At 38.3% G+C, this 20,664-nt stretch overlaps 1 protein-coding gene across 16 annotated transcripts in view; it reads right to left on the bottom strand.

The window, feature by feature from the left end:
- The window catches only part of SOX5 (SRY-box transcription factor 5), a 632,328-nt gene that overhangs the window by 23,856 nt on the left and 587,808 nt on the right, over positions 1-20,664 (bottom strand). For 13 of the 16 annotated variants that reach the window (XM_090146153.1, XM_090146149.1, XM_090146142.1 and 10 more), the window contains 2 exons: positions 7,559-7,736; positions 2,590-2,762 (listed from right to left, as the gene is read on the bottom strand). In XM_090146153.1, coding sequence (XP_090002279.1) covers positions 2,590-2,762; positions 7,559-7,736 — 351 coding nt within the window. The remainder of the gene's footprint in view (positions 1-2,589; positions 2,763-7,558; positions 7,737-20,664) is intronic. The other 3 variants (XM_090146129.1, XM_031597783.2, XM_090146196.1) reach the window with 1 other exon arrangement.

Genomic DNA, 20,664 nt, shown 5'->3' with positions numbered 1-20,664 from the left:
ATAAAATAAAATAAAATAAAATAAAATAAAATAAAATAAAATAAAATAAAATAAAATAAAATAAAATAAAATACATTGGTGTGGCCCTGAGAAAGTTTGGGCATTTACTGTATAAAATAAACCAAACCCTACAGTTGCTTTAAAAAATCCTTCAATTGAGCAGACAATTTTTTCTTCCTGCTACCATGTAAAAGAACTCCTCCTTGCCTTCCACAAGCCCACCAGGAGGCACGCATTAGAGAGGAAAATAAACTTCAACCCGGGTTGAGGGTGAGAAGTGAAAACAGAAGGGTAAGAAGAATCCCAACAATAGGAAAGTAACAGAATAAAGTGAATGCAGATGGTTCCACTCCTGTTACTTAATCAAAAGGCTGTGCAGAGTCACTAGAGCCAGCATAAAGTCATGTGTTAGAACAACAGCTGATCTGTATTAAAGAAGATTAACTCGCAATGCCATGGTGGAGGGCCTGGGATTATTTTATGTACTTCCATTGCCGAACAAGCCGTCAGCACAATTACTGCCCTCCGATGTGAATGACTGATCTGTAACCACAGCTAAACAGCATGCTGCTTAGGGGCCTGGGTGCTTCATGAAGATGAATTTCCATACCATCAAAGTGCTTTTAATGGGCTTCCTGATCCAACCACAAGGCCTGCTTTGCAAGTATATAGAACTCAGGATGAAGGCTTCCTGTCCAAAAGGATTTGGTCGGTTGTCACTTGACAATTCCCAGCCAGCACAAGGGAGGAGAGGGGGGAGATAGGTAGAGTTGTCTCTGCTTTGGAGGATTAAAAAAAAAAAAAAAGAAAAAAAAAAAGGGTACAGATGCTTTCTGAATGCAACCAACTGCTGTATCCACAGCTGAATTCAATGCGCTTAACAAATAACGGCAATTTAGCTATGCTTGCGAGGAATAGCTTGAGTCACTTTGCATTAGCATCTGGCTGAGTGTTAAAGTCATTTCTACATGGGGAGCAGAGAAAAGAAATTTCTGCTCCGAGCATCCTTTCAAGAATGCTTAAATATTTGAATATAAATTCCTTTGTGCTTGTGATCACCTCTTCTTATATCTGACACTCTGCTTTTCCCTTTCTCCTTCTGGTACTCCTCTATGTGAAATGCCATAAACATGCTCCATCCCTCTCTTTCTTTCTCTCCCCATACCAATGCTCTTACTCTTCTAAGAGAGACTCTAGGTACCGCAGGATGCCTATTACACTGACCTCTTTTTTCCTTCCCCTTCCTCTCCAGAAAGTGCATAAAATTGGAGCCATTTCTACATCACTTACACCCAGCACAGACTGATGAAAAAAGTACGGTAGTGAGAGATACACATGTACGTTTAAAATTCATTACCCAGACTTCTTGATTCTCAAAGCTTATAGATTGAACTCCATCTAAATCCACAGAAAATGAAAAGCTATCCAAATTAGCTAACTGCTAATTCTGGACAATACTGTTTGACTCACAAGCTTCCTAGGATGACTGACTTTCAGGTTTCTGCTAAATAACTGATCATTTTAATTAATTCTTTTTTTTTTTTCTGTGCATCTCATTGATTCACACAAGGCCTTCTAGTGAAAAGCCACTAGCAGAGGTCTCAGTAAAATTCAGTTTGTACCAAATGCAGCAACAGTAATCTTAGCTATATAGAACAATAAAGGCTGTGCCATCTCAGAAAACACTACAGGGGAAAGAGGGGAAACTAAGGAAAAAGTGTTGCTATGCATATGTTATTGAGACACATGTAGGAGCTGAGCTGCATGTAAATCTCATGTGGCAGCACTGTAAGGACAACTTACAGATGTGGCAGCAAGGACTAGCTGATCTATTTACCCTCCACAAGCCAGGACAGTGCATGCAAAGACATCAAGTACTTCCAGAGAAAAGCAGGAAATCACAAACTCTTCAGCATACTCCACAGGTAGAGCATATACATGTTTTCTACAGGTATTCAAGGCTGTGTTGTTACAGCACAACTTCACAGGCCCATACATTCTGCTGCTTCTACATTTCACTGAAAATATTTGGTGCAGTTCATGTTGTCAATTCCCCATGTTTTCAATTCTGTTAAGTCACCTAACGTGACATGACAGTGCTACATTGCAATGGTCACAAAATATCATACATGACAACTTCACAAGGCTAAATACCCAGAAGCTGAGCCTGACTATCAGCAAAGCTTATGCTCCTAAAGAAGCTTGAATATTTTCAAATCCAGCTCATCTCACAAACACATGTAAGCATTTCCATAAAGCAAGATTTCCACTTAGGCCCAGAGATTTCCTAGATCACCTTCTCATAATGCATGCTGACAGTCTGGATCAGAGAATTAGGGGCCTCCAAAGTTCTCATCTCTGCTGCCTCCTCCCTCTCCCCCATGTCTCTCCAGGTCTTTCTCTCATGTCAGCTTTTGGCTGTGGTTTTCATTTTGCCTTTCGCTATTTTGAAAGCAGCAACTATTTTGTTTAAAAAATGGGAAGAAGAAAATACAGCAAATAAAAAGAGGAAAAAAAGGAGGAAGGGACTATGTAAGTAGAGGAACACGCAACCTCGGGGGATTTGCAGAAGCACTCACAGCGACTGACCTTTTCTGTCCTGCAGTTATTGAGACCCAGACTATTCACAACAGCCACCTTCCCGTCCAGCACCTGTTGTTCCCTCCGAAGTTGCTCCTTCATCTGCCGAGCCTCCTGGATTGCCTTGGTAACAGCATCATGGTCATTTAAATAACCTGACGACGTGATAGAAGAAAGGATATCTTAAAAAAAGAAAGTTACAAGAAAACACTTTAGCTTTCATCGATGGAATTCATCAATATTTTTTAATTATTCATGAGAAACAGTTAAAAGGCACTGTCAATAAACCTGCCTGCCTCTGCTTTGTAATTCTATTACTGTTAGGTAGAGCCACCTGGATATAAAGCATGAGGAACATCAGTGCCAGAATCACTGTCCCGACATTTGATCCCATTAGCTTCAATATTGGTTAGCCCCATGGTTTGCATGCCGCAGGATGTAACCGGATAGGAGTTAAGGGAAGCTTTGATCATGCCAGCAATCCCAAACTCTCAAAAATAGACCGTTTTATTCTTCCGTGTCTTAAAACTTGTGAATACATTAAAATAAACCACAGGTGGCGGTGGTTTGCTATAGATTTGACACACATAATGGCTGGGAAGAGAAGCCTCATCCCCTGCCTGCTCCCCACCACCACCTGTCACTCAGCACTGCACAAGAACCCACAGCCACACGGGCCTGCATACCCACTCCCATTCATGCCCCTAATAGCAGGTCAAATGTCCACTGTTTTGCTGCAAATTCGCAGCCTAGGGCTTAGCCTTTGTAGTCGTGGAATTATTTCCTTTTAAAATGTTACAGGCATCACCAGCACAGCTAATACTATTTCATTTTAAATGTGACACTTTGTCATTTTTTTTTTTCCTTTGGCGTACTGTAGATTATACTTATTATGATCTGCATGTGATTTGCAGGATAGAATACTGATGGGAGACTCCAAGCTCCAGTCTATTTTTCCAACATTAAAGGAGAGGCTAATATCTAGCCATCTCCCTCCCCCTCTCCACATATACGCATACGCACACACACTTTTTTCTGTCTTTTAACTAGGGCATAAAAATGGCATAAAATGAATCTGTAATATGAAATTGCCCAGAAAAGGGACTTCTGTTTGTGACATGAGGCTAAATCTAACCAGATCCATTGGTGAATTGTGACAGATGGAGGGACTGTGAGACAGAAGGCAGGCACTAATCACACACAAAATGACCGGCTTGCCTCAACATGTTCCATGGATTCCAGCAAACTTTACACCCTAATCCATTTTTAGAACAAAAAACATCTGGGCCATAAATCCTCTAATCTGCCAAAACACGCTATTAAATCCCATGATTTGTTGAAAAACACTAAGATTAAAGAAAGGAAATATAAAATGGCTAACTGCCGTGTTAGGAAAGTGTTATTAATACTCTTTCTTTGTCTCAATTATGAATGTTCTGTTCCTAAAGAGCCTTGTCTAATCATGTCAGATTACACATCCTTGTTGTATTGCTAGACTCTTCTATCTGATCCACTGATTGCCAAAAAACGTAGGACATTGTCTTGCTGCTTATAACATTTCAGGGGAAGAAGCTGATGTCAGATTAGTTCAGTGCTGCACTGCTAGGAGGATTTCATTTTGGTTTTGGGTTTGATTGTTGGTGTTTTAGATTACAGACACAACGGGACTGGTCTTCTGGGCAAAAACTGGAAAAAAAGTTTCTGTGCAGTCTGACTGTTGCTAATTGTACTTACAGGTAGCACTGGCTAACTACCCCAAATCTTGAGAGTTTTATATGAAATAACTCAATCCACACCGCTTTTATCAGCTGTTCCTGGTTAGCAATTCCAAGCCAACAGAATTCCAGTAATTCCATCTTTCCCAGCGTAAGAAAGCATACAGCCTGTACCAACACAGAGCTACTGGTTGGTTTTTTTTTAACCTCCATTTTAAGAACTTGCTTGGTTTCTTCCCCTCTTTGCATCTGTTACTGATGAAACTTGTATGTAGTCAGAATAAATTAGAAAGGAAGCAAACAAACAAATAGTAGTATTGCTTCTGCTTGTGCTCTTGATTGGGCTAGGTATAATACTTTCAATCTGTAAAAGCTGAATATGCCTAGGAACTGGAATTCATGCCCTCCTCCAGACTATTTGGCTTTTCCTGAATACTGCTATCTTTGAGACAGTTTGGCACATGATAGTGAATAAAAGCAAGCACTCCTTATGTTTTTCAGTAGCTGCCAAGATGCTGGTGTGCAGGGAAATGATTAATATAGAAGCGAGTTGAATGTAAATTATTGTTGTTTAGGGTAGGTGGTGAATTATTGACAGAGAGGGGAACCGCATTACATAAAATGCATTTAGTTGCAAGGATTGCCAAACTAACATAGAGATGTTGAAGATAATGGCAAAGGGCAGAGAGAAGTTGTTTCTGTTTTTAGTACACGGACATATGTCTATTCCCAAAAAGAAATGCTTGGATTTAAAGTCATATATGAAGCCATGACATTCGTGACTGCTCAGTCTGTAGCATAATTTATACGCTATAAGGAGAGCTCTAGAAAAGGATTGCGTAGCTGTATGCCCAAGTGTAGCCATACTCTCAGCCACAGGAGGCTGTAAGTTTATGTGCCCAAGATGCAACTTGACAAACATGACTATGTCTTCAAGCCACTGGAACCAAGCAGCCTGTGCACTGCTGGTGCAGTGAAAGGTGCCAGCTCAGCTACATCTCAGCAAGGTGGGCCATGCACATCTACATCAAACAGCTTGTTTCTTGCATTGACAGCCCTGATCATTCAAATGGAGGAAGTAACTCTCCGGCAAATGACTGCATGCTTCCCAAAGACCTTCCCAGGAAAAACCTATATAAAGTATACTAGTCTCTATTAGTTCCTTTGTTAAAATGCTATCAAGTATTGTTTGTTTGTTTGTTTGTTTTGTGGCGTAGCTCCTACTGGAGGGAGACCTGAAATGTTGTGTACGCTTTTTCAAATGTTACCAAATGATTTCAGTATGGTAATGAGCTTTACATGCTATACCTTTGGTTGTACCTAGCCTAGCAGTTAGCATGAAATGACCTATAAGGTGTTCACAAGCTCTTTCCTCTTGTAGTTCTCTAGGATAGATTTGTGTTAGTTGTAAGCTGTGCTGTCCAGCTCCTGCACCACAATTAAAGACTGCTTATCTTATATATACAGTATGCATAGTTATACTGCTCAGCAACCTCAAAAAGTCACTTTCTATATTTGTAGCTAGGAGATATACAGCAGTGAACTCTATGTCATTAACAATAACTTAAGTATGTTATCTTTTGCTCCACAGTTTTCCATGGTTTATTAATGGTATAACACATTAATTCTTCTTACAAGAATGACCTTTAAAGCTCCATTCATCCTCACAGCTTTTATCCAATTACATTATCACTCATTATAGGTACAGCATTTCAAAATCCGCATTTTGTTAAAAGAAGTAAATTGCAGGGGTCTCAAACCTGCGAAAAATATCAGGTGTGTATGGAAAAAAGATTGGAAAAGAAAGAACAAGAGATGTCCTGCCACGGAGATGCAGGTTAGATGCTTGATACCATATCTAAATGTGATGCTCACTCTATCTGGGACAAAAAATTCGAAGTGAAAAAACTGAAATTTGGGGCATTGTATATGGAGATTAATAGGGTCAACCAAATTAAAGATGAAATACATTATTAACTAACAACATTAAACAGTGAAAGGCTAATAAGAATAATATATGCGTTAATAATTAACAGTGGGATACTTATGAAATATTTACACAACTGTAACTTGTCATACTAAATAAAGTTATCATCTTCTTTTCTATAGAACATAGTAGCATATTTACTGTCTGATATTTGTAACCCTCATCAACATTAGCAGTTATTGTGTATGCACAGTGGAAGGGTAATACAGTGGGATCCAGATATGTTTTGAACATTGGATGTAAGTATGTGTCTTCCTGGTATCTACTGAAGTAGAATATAGACTACAGGGCTCTTGGGAGAAACCCATTGAGATGTAAAATGGTTTCTCTACACAGAGCTGAGATATCACAGGATTTGCTTCTGACTGGTCTGGCCTATGCTTCCTTTTCTTCTCTGTGCCATCTCTGAAAATGGTCAACCAGAGATGTTTCACATATCTGTGAATTAAGCTACAACAATCTTCCTCAACTGCCTAAAGACAACTTGATTTATATACTGAGATCTTAGTTCATGTTACATTAAATCACTTCTTGGAATATAATGTTTTAGATAGAAGGCTGAAGAATAAGGTGCTTACATGTATTACTCACACACACACAAGGAGAAGTCCCTTTGACACACTGGACTTGTAAGATCACCACTGAGACCATTCTTATCTAGATGGTCCTTAGGCAAAGAGCTAACTTTGATAGGAGAAAAAATTTACATTATTTTCTGCCACAATGTTAAAAGCAGTCAGTTAAGACTGTTCTAAAGATACAAATTCAAACTTGTATTTTTTTGAATGAACCTAGCAATTGTGTTGCTAATGAGACTAAGATAATACTTTATGCAGCTTTTTAGTGAACTAAACACTAAACGTGATTTTTTGCAAATATATATTTGCATATGTAGATTTTTAAAGGGATTTTTTTTTTTAAATTGATTCATCATCTGCTTTTTTTTTTTTAGCTGACACAGTAAAAAATCTTGTATCTTTAATGCCTGCCATTAGACAGGTGTCTATTTTTAGTGCGTGCAGTTAAACAAACAACATTTATTGACTGTTATTGATAAAGCAGTATCTGAAATAACACAGGCCTTTGTTCTCTGAGCCTGTAAAAGTTAACATACTCTTCCTGAAATAGTAAGTTCATGACAGTTTGTTTATTGACATCAGTAAATGCAGTGTTATGGTCAGCCTTTGACATCTCATACACCACTGTCTGATAAATGCCCAGTTTTGAAAAGCAGCTATTAACTGTTATGAGGAGGGTCAAGTGAAAGTGATCTTACCTATTGTGTTAGCTCTGGCTGAAGGACTAGCTAATGTTGCTGGCACAGAGGATTTTAGTGAACTGGCCCCACTATTTATTCTCAGAGTTGGCATATGAGGAGAGGTGGGTGACGTGGGAGACTTGCCATCAGATGTCTTGGGTTTGGCTGAAAGGTTCAGAGGCTGGGCCACTTCATCCTACGACAAGCAGAAAATAAAAGAACGTTATCAATAAACTGCTGTTGGCATACCACCATCTAAGCAAAAACAGGTTTTTTTCAGCTCATATAAACCTCTAAACCTGTAAGGTTGTACGATATGTATTAAGATCAAATGTGATACCATCTTGTCATTCCTGTTTGGAACTGAAATGACTGATGGACTGGAAAATGATCATGATACAATCAGAGAACACTCTCCATTTACACTTTTCATGTAGGGATTGTCCCTGAAGAAATTATCCACATTAACAAGACATATGCTTCCACAATGAAAACGAAGAGTATTTTTACAGTTAGACTTTATTATTATTTTGTTGTAAACTTGATGTGGATGAAGAGAATTCTCACTTAAAATTCAACCACTACAATCCAAACTAGGCAAATCTGTTTGACTTATTGGGCTTTATTGTTATTTTGGTGGTTTTGGTGTTGTTTTTTGTTAGTTCGTTTTTTGTTTTCCAACATACGCTATCCTCTGAACTTCCTAGGCTTAGAATTTCAGGTACAAAAATATCACAGGAAACATACACTTCTTTTTCACTACAACAGGAGAGCAAGAAGACCATTTCTTCCAACAAGATTTAAAATAATAACCCGGACAGTTTTGCATAAGCCCCTAGATTTTCTCATATTTTCTTAGCTGGGTTTCAAGATTTCATTAATCATTACAATGCAAAAATAGAAATTTTAGGTGACATTTGTTTGCAAAATAATTGGAATTATTCCTGAACCTAACTTCACTACACATAGTAACAGACACTGCTGCAAAACATGTTAAAATCCAAAGGCATATGTTTTTATTTGACTATAATATGTAATAGCAAGGGAAAAAAACAACAGGCAAGAGATAAAAAGTTTTTTCAGAAAAGGGGATACTTCAGAAATGATTTTAAGTGTCTTTAACTAGCCAGAAATAATGTATGTAGTATTAGATCCAACCATTATGTATTAGTTTAGCTTTCCTCTGCCCGTGTGACCTAGGAAAACCATGCCTTAGCTAAAGAAGTGCTACAACACACAGTGCTGTTTCAGCTCCAGGCACTGGATAAGTTGATTCTTATCTCCTTAAGTTCTAAGTACATTTCCTGTTAAAGAATTATTCCTGAGTTACAGCAATTCAACGCTGACTAGAATTAGACTCATAAGGTTTGAGGGTTTTACTGCTACTGCTAAGGTATCTGTAACTATTGTCATATAGCACTGACTCTTTTCCACAGAAGGTGGTGTGCTGCAGTAAAGAAGGAATTTTATACTTAGCTGCCACACATGCAAGTATGACTCCAAACACAAGACAATTTTGCAAAGTACTGTGATATAACTTTTCAATTATCTTAAAGAAGCAAGTTCTGAGCTAGACGCTTTTGTTATGTTTGACTATTTCTGTTAATCTTCCACCACTGGATTTAAAATGTTGCCTAGATAGTCAATATTTTATACTCAAAAAAGGTACTCATTCCTTTACAGAAGTACAAGTTCATCTATATTAGAATAAAATAGATTAACATATGTTAAATTGAAGTAGACTTGCTCTGCTGTTCCATTGATTTCAATTTTAAAAATCCCACAACAGTGCAACAACAAAGCCAGAAATGAGATTGCTGCATAAAAGCCTAAGTTCAAGCTAACCAGTGAATCAACAAAACATAGTGACCTGAAGAGCAAAGTCATCTGTTTAGAGACAGTATTAGAAGCAATGCAAACCTGCCTACAGACTTGTTCTAGGTCAATTCAAGAGGTGTTATTTTCCATGTATATTCCATTCCCAACCTCTATTGCAAGTGTCAACTAAAGGGGCTGATTTGTTTCAGATATGGTAGTAAAAGCTGCAGCATACTCTCCCACCTCAGAAAATCTGGCTGAGAGCAGCTCTTCAGTTCCTGCAGACAGTGAAGTCATGGATGGCAAGGGCTCTCACTACCAAGTCAGCTTGGATTCTGATCTGCATCCTTGTACTGAAACATTTTTTTCAGACTCATCCTTTACTAAATCCCTGGGTTATCCTGTTCCCATAAAGTTTATTTCCTTCCCTTGTCTCATTCCCACTATCTGTAGTTCTTCTGTTCTACTCTTATAGCCTGGTGTGAAGACAAAGTCTTGCAAGTTAGAAATGGGGGAAGCATTTTCTCCACCACAGGCACCCAGTGATGAAGCTGTGTCTGTGCTGTAACTATTCTTGGTAGTAAGAATGCTCTTCTTCATTCAAGTCGGCACAGCTTCTCTGGAGCCAAGAAGTATAAGGCTTTGTGGAAATAATAGAAGCCGACAGTTCCAGAGCTGATAAATGTCATTCCAAATTGCCCCTTCATTCACTTTCACTGTGTGTTCAGGCTAATGGTAAATTAATCAGAGGTCACAGAAGCTTGCTTCTCATATGAGACAAAAAAGAAACAAGTTTCTGATATTATATGTATTTACAAAATGATATTACTTTACCGTTTGGTCTTCATAATAATTTTATTTCTATTATTTTAAAGAGCATTCTGAAATCCTCACTGGAATTCAAATATATTAAAAATTTAGTCAGAGAGCTTAGAAATCCTGTGTTGCATCTTGAGCTGATCATAATTTAAGTCTCTACCACAGTGGAACAGTTTATTCCATAGGAGACTGACAAATATCTGGGAGATACAGGTAATAATACACTATTGTGTTAAATGTGAAGATAACTGTTAGGATCTTTGCTTTGGAACACAGTGAGGCATTTTACTCTTTATCCTGTCTGCAGACATAAACTCAGAATTCTCTGGATGAGCTCCTATTCTCTGCCTTTCCAGTTTAAACCAAGAACTGCATCGACTTCATTCTTGATTTGCACCTGCATAATCCAGCGAAGAACTGAGTGTCTGACTACAAAATCTTCCAGTTAACATTCTGTCACATTACAAATTAGCAGGCTTCACTCTCAGCTGTGTAAGGCTGTGTATAGTTCTAGCACAAAGACAGCTAGGGCAAGAAAGAGTAACAACAAAATTGAAAAATAGGTGTAGCATATTCACTTCAGGTAGACTGTATCTTTAAAGAGTCAGGAGATTCCATATTATGCAGAGAGATCACAGAACCTAGAACTACCTGCTGCACTTAGTTTTTATTAAAGAAAGCTTGGCATTGATTGATCCCTGCCTTTTTCTTCCATGCCACTGATGAGGACTTTTTTCAAGACGGCACTGTTTAAAGAGTTAGACAAAGACAAAAAAATTGTTTATGTATCAGCCAAAATGATTAACACTAGAGCAGAGAACATTAAAAGTCTTGTAATAATATAAACACAGATATAATGAAAGTACAATATGACCTCGATTAAAGATAATGAAATAGTTTCTTTAAAGTAGCATATTTGTCAAGCAAAACAGAACACATACACACACAAAATAAATGTAGAGAATAAAGCATAAGCAAAAACACATGATGGAGGGCTAGTAATATGAAGAACCCACACCAGGAAGAAACCACTGGTAAGAGATTCTTGTCCTCTGTATCACAACAGTGTCAGGATAGTTGAAAGTTTAGAACAAGCTGGTGGTTTGCTTTCCAGGACTGGAAGGCTGTCTTTAACCAAAACTTCAAAGCTCAGGGAACATTAGATCTTTGATTTGATCTAGATTTTTATTCCAGACATAAGAGGAAAGAAAAACTCTTCATCTACATTAAAATTTGAAGATATACAAATATTCAAAAGCTGAATTTTGTTGCTTCATTCCACCTGGATTTGTATACCTTTAAGACTTCATATTTAAGCATTAGACATGAGAAATCCCCACAGTGTCTAACAAGAAAGGTTTAAGCAGAAATACTACTGGTAAGCTGAGTCTGCATCAGTGTTACAAATAGCTGGCTGAATTGGTAACTTTTTTAATGTCTCAGTTAAGCTTTCTCTATTTACTACCTTCTAAGATAAAAAATTAATGTATATCTGAATACATTAAGAAGGGGCTGAAATCTGATTTTGAGAATGTCTCTAAATCATTTATTAAAAATTGCACTATTTTAACAACAGGAATTGAATAGAAGGCCAATAGCCCAGATGAATGAAGCAGTCTTAGAGAATGAAAAGGTGGGCTGGGAGGAAGAACTCAGACGATTCATTTAATTTTATAATCTCACTTCTTTTGACATATTTTAATGATTAGAACACTATTAAAAATACTGTTACCAAGTTATTGTAGTGTAATTAAAATCCAAGTGCTGTATCCCACTGTGGCACACACTGAAGGCCCAGGTTGCCAGTTTATTACAAAATTGCAAAATATTCTGTGTATCATCTGACTGTCAATACAGATGTGCTTAAATGACCTGGCATAAGCACAGCCTAGCAAGCTCTACTAAAGAGGCTTTCCTGTCTTCAGGGAACACGTTTACCACATCTTAATGCCTATTTAAATGACCTTGATAGTACAAATTACAGCCAAATGAGTTATAAACAAGGAGCTGGAGAGGGGGGTTCTTAAAAAATGTCTACTGTCTCACCAAAACCAAAACCTCATTCCCCAACCTTGCTTCTGCTTCTTGGAGATGTTCATTTCAACAGAGATACAAAATACAGAGCACTCACTGGCATGGCTGAGGCAGAAGACAATGATGCTGTTGTTGCACAATGAAGTAGGCAGCTCACCAGTGGTTTATCCATTTTATCTCTTGCTCATCCATAGAGACCTCTAACCAACACATGTCAGAAACAGAGGTGCAACAGTATATAAGCAAATAAAATCCTTCAACATTTCTGTCCCTTCTAGACTGTAATTGTCCACACACTCACACAAAGATACTGGCATCTTTCTTCACGTCCCCACCCCTTCCTCTGAAGCCACTCATGGTGAAATTATCAGTAGTGATGATAAGAAGCCAAGAGGTAGCGGCAGTTGTGAAACGTGTTGTATAAATGAGCCATGCTGCTGATATTATCCTCACTGATGAAATAATTGTATTAAATTAAGCAGGGATGTTCACATGACAGGATGGGTGAATTAGATAATGCTCATCTGCAGCTGCACCTCCTCCTGCCACATTCTCAAGTTTTGATTAAGAATAATGTGTCCCTTCCTGCAAAGGTGGAAATTTCTCTAACTACCCAGAAAGAAAGAGATGCAAGCAAATAAACAGGCATCTCAGTCATTACATTATAATAAAAACAACAGAATTACTCTTCAGGTTCAGAAAATTCACTTTATCTTATAGTGTCTCTTACCCATGAGTTTTAGCACAAAATGTAGAAGGGACAACCAGACTTTTCAGAAAGGAAAAGACACCAAAGATAAGACCGAAGGCAAAAATTCTTTCTAGAACTGTCTCCCTCCTTTATGGTCCTCCAAAGTGTACAAATCTTTCGTTCTATAACAGTGACAGAAACATCTCAGCCTGATTTTCTGTCTTTATGCAGAGCAGATTTTTTATGATATTGCTTTGCTGATTATCTTTCCCTGAATGTGTTGCTCTCAAAAGCTGGGTAACTCCTGGTCTTAGCAAGAGTTACCCAGCCATACTCAGTGCTTCCACTCTTTAATGATATGGCTGGAATAATACTCATAGGACTCAAAAAAAAAAAAAAAAAAAAAAAAAATGGAGGAGCTGAGCTGCTTTACATTTATGAAAAACTTTGTTTTTGTTCTCTCAGCTTCTTCTTTTAGGACACTACTCAAGAAACAAATTACTCCCAAATGCAGATTTGTACATTAGAGTATTCATGCAGAGGCTCTACTGCTACTCATGGGCCAAAGAAATTTGGGATCACAAACTTCATCTCTTCTATTTTATAGTACAGGGGACACATGGGATTGTTTTCTGTAACACCAATGAGGATACTGTCTGGGGACTTGGTCCTCTCAGAAAGATCTTTAACTTCTTCCCCTTTCATTTTTTCTTTACAGGAAGCTCACTGCCAGGAGCGAAGTCTGTAGCTACACGGACTGATTTGCTGCCCTGGAAACCCCAAGATTCAATTTTGTCTAGTCCACATGTTGTCACAGTCAAATGAGAAATGTTGGGTGGTTTTCTCTTTGCATTTGGCACCACTGTTCCCAGAAATTGTACACAGGATCCACAAACAGACTCTGGAAGAACAAGAGAGGAACATGCAAAATGACCTGGCTCTACAGATGGAAGTCTGTAAGAACTGCATGCATCCCTCTCCTCCCCACAACTTTGAATGCACAGCAATTACTTTGTAGTATCATTATTCTCTGACACACAGAATACAGATGCAGAAATAACTGAAGGCCAAATGCCAGCAAGCCTAGGATCACTTTAGTCCTCTAGCTAGCTCAGGCATAGAAAATTATAGGCTGTTGTAGCTGCAGAGCAGCCTAAAACCCAGGTCTGTGGAGGGAGCTGTCTAAATCCTTCTCAAACTCTACATCCAAACACAATCAGAATATTGTGTACCATCTGGACAGACAGGACTGCACAAACAGAACTCTAAAAGCAACTCCAAAAACTTCAGGAAAAGCAAGTGCTGCAATGAGGCCTAGTTCTCTGGGGGCTCCTTGGGTTCAAGACAGGCTGTTTGGCCAACAGAATGCATCAGGGCACACAATTCAGCAAAATGAGCAGACTTGTGTGTGTTTACTCAAAACTCATTCATTTAGTTTCTAAAATCCTCAGAGATGCATCCTCCAGACCATACTTGCAGCTTCTGGCTGGCTTTGGATTGCCAAAACGCCCACCATCCTTGTGAAGTTTCCCTGTAATTTCCACAGACAAATAGCACAATGTGTTGGAGAAAAGTGGTTGGTACGAGATTTCTGGGCTATTTTTGCTTGATCGTGAGTTTTCACTTACACTGATCTCTAAGAGAAACCTGACATGGTTGCCTATCCCAAATCAGAGCCAGAATTTAGACTTTCATTTTAATCCATACAAAACTAACCAACTTACTCCTATTATCGTTTTCTGCTGCTCAGGACTTGTTCTTCAGCTAGACCAAAACAAGCTGAAGTGAATGTTGCTCAGGACCCAGTGCATGGATTTTTAGTACAGCACAAAACAAAACTGCAGGAAAAAAGGGCTTTCAGCACTTGCTTGCATTTCATAAGGAAAAGCTCCTTCTTCTTCTGCGTCTCTGAGTGAGTGAAAATTTAACTCAGTAGTGTCATTTGCAAAACAAACACACAAACAAAACCTTTCAGCAAAGCTCATTTTGAGCAAATCCTGCCATGTTTGGCTTGAAATGAGAAGGGTCCATAGTTACTAAAGATATAGGAGTCAATGTAGAGATAGAATAGCCACTTGGAATTCTATTGGTCCATACTTATGACCATATTTGAGTTCTTCTAGCTTTTTGCTTCTAATAAGTATTGTTCAGCTGTATTTCTTGCATCACTGCTGCACCTATTTATTTGGCATAATGCTATTAATGAAGCACTCTTAAGACGGCTCAAGTCAGCCTCTGAGCAGAAAGGGTGACTCAGGCACAGGCCAGCAGGGAATGGTGCAGATAGAACAAATCTATAGGGGAAGCTAGCAACCAATTTTTCATACTTCAAACCATGTACATTACTTCACCAGAGGTAAAAACCACTAGAGAGGATCAAGAAGTTGTGGTGGACAAGAGAAAGGCTGTCACTAGAAAGAGTGATTCTTTCAAACTGCTCCCATTGAAATACATGGTAAGTAGTCAAGTGCAAAAAAAAATCACTGCTCCAATGCTTGAAAGGAATATTATTTAATTAAAGCTTATAATTACTATGACAGTTTCTGCCTTATTTTACAAATTGGAAGAATAAGGCACAAAGTGGCAAAGTAATTTGCCTAATATCACATAGCGAGCAAATAGCTGAGTCATAAGAACAGAGCAACTGCTGCTCTCATTCTGATCAATGCTTGGTGTCCCACATTTTTCGTTTGCCTGTTTTGTTTGGATTCTGTATTGAATCTCCCAAAAACGTCCATGTGCTTCAAATGAAGTAGATAGCTGTCAGATAATTTGATCTGTGGCATGTATTCGTGAACTCGTACTGGGTAGAAACTGAAGTGGTCTGTGCCCTGAAGCATGATGCCTTGCAGCTTGGTCTTTGGTTTGATTTTTATTTTTTAAAGTCCTTGCTACAGAATTCCCTATAAAACCCAGAAGCCTCAACATGTGTTGTCCTTAATAATGCCCTCCCTTTCTCATAAAAAGCTGTTTAAAAAATGGAGACTGGATTTTGTTTGCTGCTGAAATTGAACTTGGAGTCACCACCTTCCAGTAAATAATCCCCAGTAAATGTTAAGCAGAATGAACAGCAATGAAAACAACAAAACCTGAAAGGACAGGGAAGGACTTGGAAGGAAATAAAACAAGGACCTGCAAAGCCAAACAGCATTACAAACTGGTACATTTTAAATGAACAACAAGAAAACAGAAGCCACACTGATCAAAGCCTCCCACCTCCTCTCTGTGGTGGATGACACCTTCGCTGGGAGCACACCACCACCTCTAACCCCACACCTGCAAAAGGAATTAATTTCAAAAAGAATACAGACCAAAGCGTACCATATCAAAACAAATTAGCAACAGCCCCCTCTTCCTGCTGTGGTCAGGCAGGAGAAGCAAAAATGCTGCATGGATTGTAAGATTCAGGGGGAAAAAAAGACAAAATAAAACAAACAAACAAACAAAAAACAACCCAGCTGCTGAAAACTTTAGAAGAAACAAGTAAAAAAGCTTTAAAGAAAAGAGATTTCAAACAGCTTGGACAACTGACAGTGGTCTAAGGAAATCTTTTCAAAAACCACCTGTGCTTTCTCTGACTGGATACCTCACGTAGCGTCGGTCTCTAGTCCTCGCCAAGAGGCAGGAACGTATGCAGCACTACAAATAAGTAGCGCAAAGACAAGATGCACTGCTCTTATTTATAGATAAATACAACTGTATGAAAAGTGTCAAAATATGCCTTGTAAGTGTGGATATGACCTGCCTGACGATTTGTTTTTCAAACTAATAGTTTTTCAAAGGGAAACTATCAAATAAAACTCAACTATCTTTAATGTTTGCATGTTATTAACAACATCCCAAATCGCTAAACTCAAAATGATTTTACAACTCCATCTTGCTCAATATTTTTTCATTTCACCTCTTTTTAGTGGTAAAAAATCTAATGAGCAGTTCCAGAAATGGGATGGAGTTTGACATACTGTATGGAATGTTCAAAGCAAATACGTTCTCCATCATTCAGTACTGCCCTTGCAGAAAAATAAGGGCTTTTTTGTTTAATATTTATACCCCATCCATAATTGCATATGTGAGGCTTAACTACTTGAGAGTACCTTGGCAAAGGTCATTCCTTTTTTTATGCCATGGTAATGTCTTTATTTGTGTCATGCACAGGAATCAAAAGAGACTGCACTCCAATTTGTGGTTTTCCAACAAACTTTCTCATTATCTAATCTTCTTTTGCACAGTCACTGACATTTTTGAAAAATTACCAAAGATTATTACAAAATACAAATGTTATTGGTTTGCACTCATGCAAATGGCTACAGAAAGTAAAGGGCCACCTCTTTTGTTTCAATTCTCTACTTATACAATTGGAAAAAATATATCTGTTTGCCTATGAAAAGGTTTTCTTCTAAGCAACATTGACGTACATCATATATATGTTTATCTAACTGCATGGGGACACCACTACTTCAAACTCTTTGAATGTAATGAGTACTACTGATATTATATAGTACTTCGAATGAACATATTAATCAGCCTTAATAATCATAATTAAAAGTGAAATATATTATACTTTCTTTTTTTTTTTTTTTTTTTTTTTTTTTTTTTTTTTTTTTGTTTGCTGCTGTCAGTACTGAATGCAGATTACAAGCATAACAGTGCTGAAGAAGTACCGAGCCCCCCTTGGTGAACAGACTTCAGATCCTATTCCTGATTCACACCAGCAAAAATGAAATCACCATCAGGACCGATATCAGGGCCAAATTGCTGGCAGGCACAATGAACCACTAATTGCTGGATTCATTAGTAAGACTCATAGTTTGTCCCCATGAGATGCTGAACACTTTCAGCTCCTTTTAAAACCTAGCATCTTATAAATTAAAATTAACAACTGCAAACTAGTATTTCTGTTATACTGTAGAAGCTCAGCATGGATTTGAAGTCAGATCACAAGAACGCCAAAAATCTATTATGTAAAATTAGGCAGATTTTTATCAACCATTTTCCCGTTAATTCTGTAGAACGTGCATGCATCTCTACACAATAGATATTCCATGCTGTTCCTCAAGCCTAAACAATTGGTTAAAATAGTTCTTGTGATGCTGAAAGAAGACAACTGCCTTAAAAAATACCTTTCAAATAGCCCCAGCATCACACTGTTAAGATTGGCCTATTCTTTTCAGACATAAAACAAATGTCTATTTAAGAACACATCCACATGCATTTCCATCACTCAGCCAGAACACATTCACCTCCCAGAAGCTAACACTGTAAGATATGGAAAGAGAGAGGGAGAGAGGGGGAGAGGAGACCTTTAGTCCACCTACTGGCTTCACTAAAGGCAATGAATCCAGCCCTAGCTCATTTCAAGTAGGTTCAATTGTGTCAAAGGTTACCCACAAGCTATTTCTAGATGATTTATAGCTGATGTCTACAGATCTCTTTTTATTTTAATGATAACTTCAATACAGATGTTAAGACATTCTTTGTCTTCACAGAAGTGTACGAGAGGGAAGCTGACATCTTTAAAAAAAAAAATTCCAAGAGGCTGATTCACTATTTCTGAACAGGGCCAGCTCTGGGCAGTTTTTATATCTTATCCAGAGGAAAGAACGGGAGGGAAAAAAAAAAAGACCTTCCCCCTGCTCTTTTTTCTCCAGTACTAAAGCTGCTATGTTTTCTGACTTATTCTGGGCACCGATCCTAAGAGCCCTGAGTCAACGTGTGTATCACCAGTTAATTATGTTCAAGACAAAACAATAACATAGTATAATTTCATCGCTTCATTAGTAACAACATATATTTATATAGCATTATTTTCTTCTGTTTGAGCCTAGAACAATTTACAGAGTGAGTCCCAAACGATACTATCACAAGAATCCTTCTTCCCAGCTCTAGACTGTAATCTTTTGGTGGTGAAGAACAATAGTGCAGAAAAAGCTGTAGCAAGACATCCTGCAACTTTCTAAAATTCTAGATGTCATGCCTGTATAGCCTCTAACAGTTTTTCAACTTAGGGATTATTATTTTTAGCCTCAAAACTTGGTGTGTGTGTACACTCTTGTGTGAGTGTACACAAGATCAGCAAGCACACATGCATGTTGGGCAGTCTTAATCTCTGTCTTGAGAGCACCAGCCAGTCCTCTCCATGGACTCCATGATGGAATGAAGCCATGAAAAGTCCTGCATCAACTGCATGAAGATACAATGGGATAGTGGAGGGGTACACTCTAAACCTCTCACGTCAGGAGAAGCCTCCAATGCTTACCCACATTTTAAAAGACACCAGAGGATCCCCCAGAGAGAGGTACTCTGCATCTTCAGCCAGGGTCTAAATATTGTGAGACTTCACAAATGAAACCAGGTTTCTGGCACTCTTTGAACATTTTGCTCATTTTGCAATGAACACAGAAGAAAAAGTATCTGTTCAGTTTGTTCTGGTCCATAGGCCTCTGAATGTCTGTGCAATTTTCTCACTTAGTCTAGCCAAAATGTTGTGGTTGTCATCTTTTTTCAAACGCCAGCCCCAATAAACTTTACTTGTTTGGTACATTGATGATTCTCCTGGGTATTACAACACCACATCATCCTGCTTATGAGTTGAAGTTCACTGGAAGAACTCATTTTGTGTAGACAAATTCTTATTACCAAGGCTGTGAAATTAAGGACAGTAAAACCAGATGTAAAATGTAGTGGTCAAACAGTCATGTGACACCATTTTAGCTTCTGATATCGCAAATGAAATGCTATTTGACATGCATTTCTCAGCCAAATGTATGTGTTGCATTTCCCTGACCCCAAATTAGGTCCATGCCTTTTACAGAGAACATTGAAAGCATAGGCTATCTATACATTTATAATGAATAAAAAAGCAAACAGAGATGAATTAATTCATCCTGGAGTTTTAATTGCTGACTCTATTTTCGGCAGACATTAGAATAAGATAAGAGTATCCAGAAAGGGGAAGGTTATTTCAAAGAAGACTCAGGCTATTAGAAACAGGCACAAAAGGGGTCATTTCGATCCACAAGCAAAGCAGTAGAAAACAACGGAGTTTAGACCAGAAGGGCTCAAAACTGAGGCAACCAAGAGCAAAACTCAAAATATATTAACTTACAGTGGTAACCTAAAGTCTACACAGCTCTTAGCATGGTTCAGGATAAAAATAATCACTGACCTGGAATGACTGCAGCCCTTAGAGAGCTACCTTTGGAAAGAAAGAAAATCACAAGGATCTTACATTAAAAAATACTCTCCAGAATAGTTACATATATGTATGTTTTCTTCCTAATTGGACACTGAATTAAAGCGACCTTAGTAATTCTGTCACTGTATGCCTCCCTCTTCTGCTACAGTGCCTCATAGTTTTCTCTGGAGCATTTTGGAGGAATAAATGTACCCCTGAAACTCAACTTTAAGAAGCTTTTTGTGCCAGTTTTCCTGTGGATATGTCACATTGAGTTGTGTTTGTCACTGCGTAACTCCTGTTGTGTTCTGTTAGCCTGAAATCCTGTAACACGATGTGGCTGATTCATGACGTGACATGTCACTGCCTGGCATGTCAGTTGAAAGCCCGTACAAATCCATGTGTTACATCTCCGCACACACTTAGCTCTTAGAAATGGCCTCTTATTTTTAATCTACTAGCAGGTGCTGGCACATCCACTCAAAAAAGTTTAAGAAGCACGAATAACTTAATGAGACACTCCAAGGTATATTCTTTCTGTAGCATCATGATTGGAAATTAGAAAGCCTTCTCTGCAGCGGTCTCCTA

The sequence above is a fragment of the Phasianus colchicus genome, chromosome 1 (genome assembly GCF_987193195.1).
Source record: "Phasianus colchicus chromosome 1, bPhaCol1.hap1.1, whole genome shotgun sequence".
In the NCBI taxonomy this organism is placed as follows: Eukaryota; Metazoa; Chordata; class Aves; order Galliformes; family Phasianidae; genus Phasianus; species Phasianus colchicus.
This window is presented reverse-complemented; position numbering and strand designations above follow the sequence as displayed.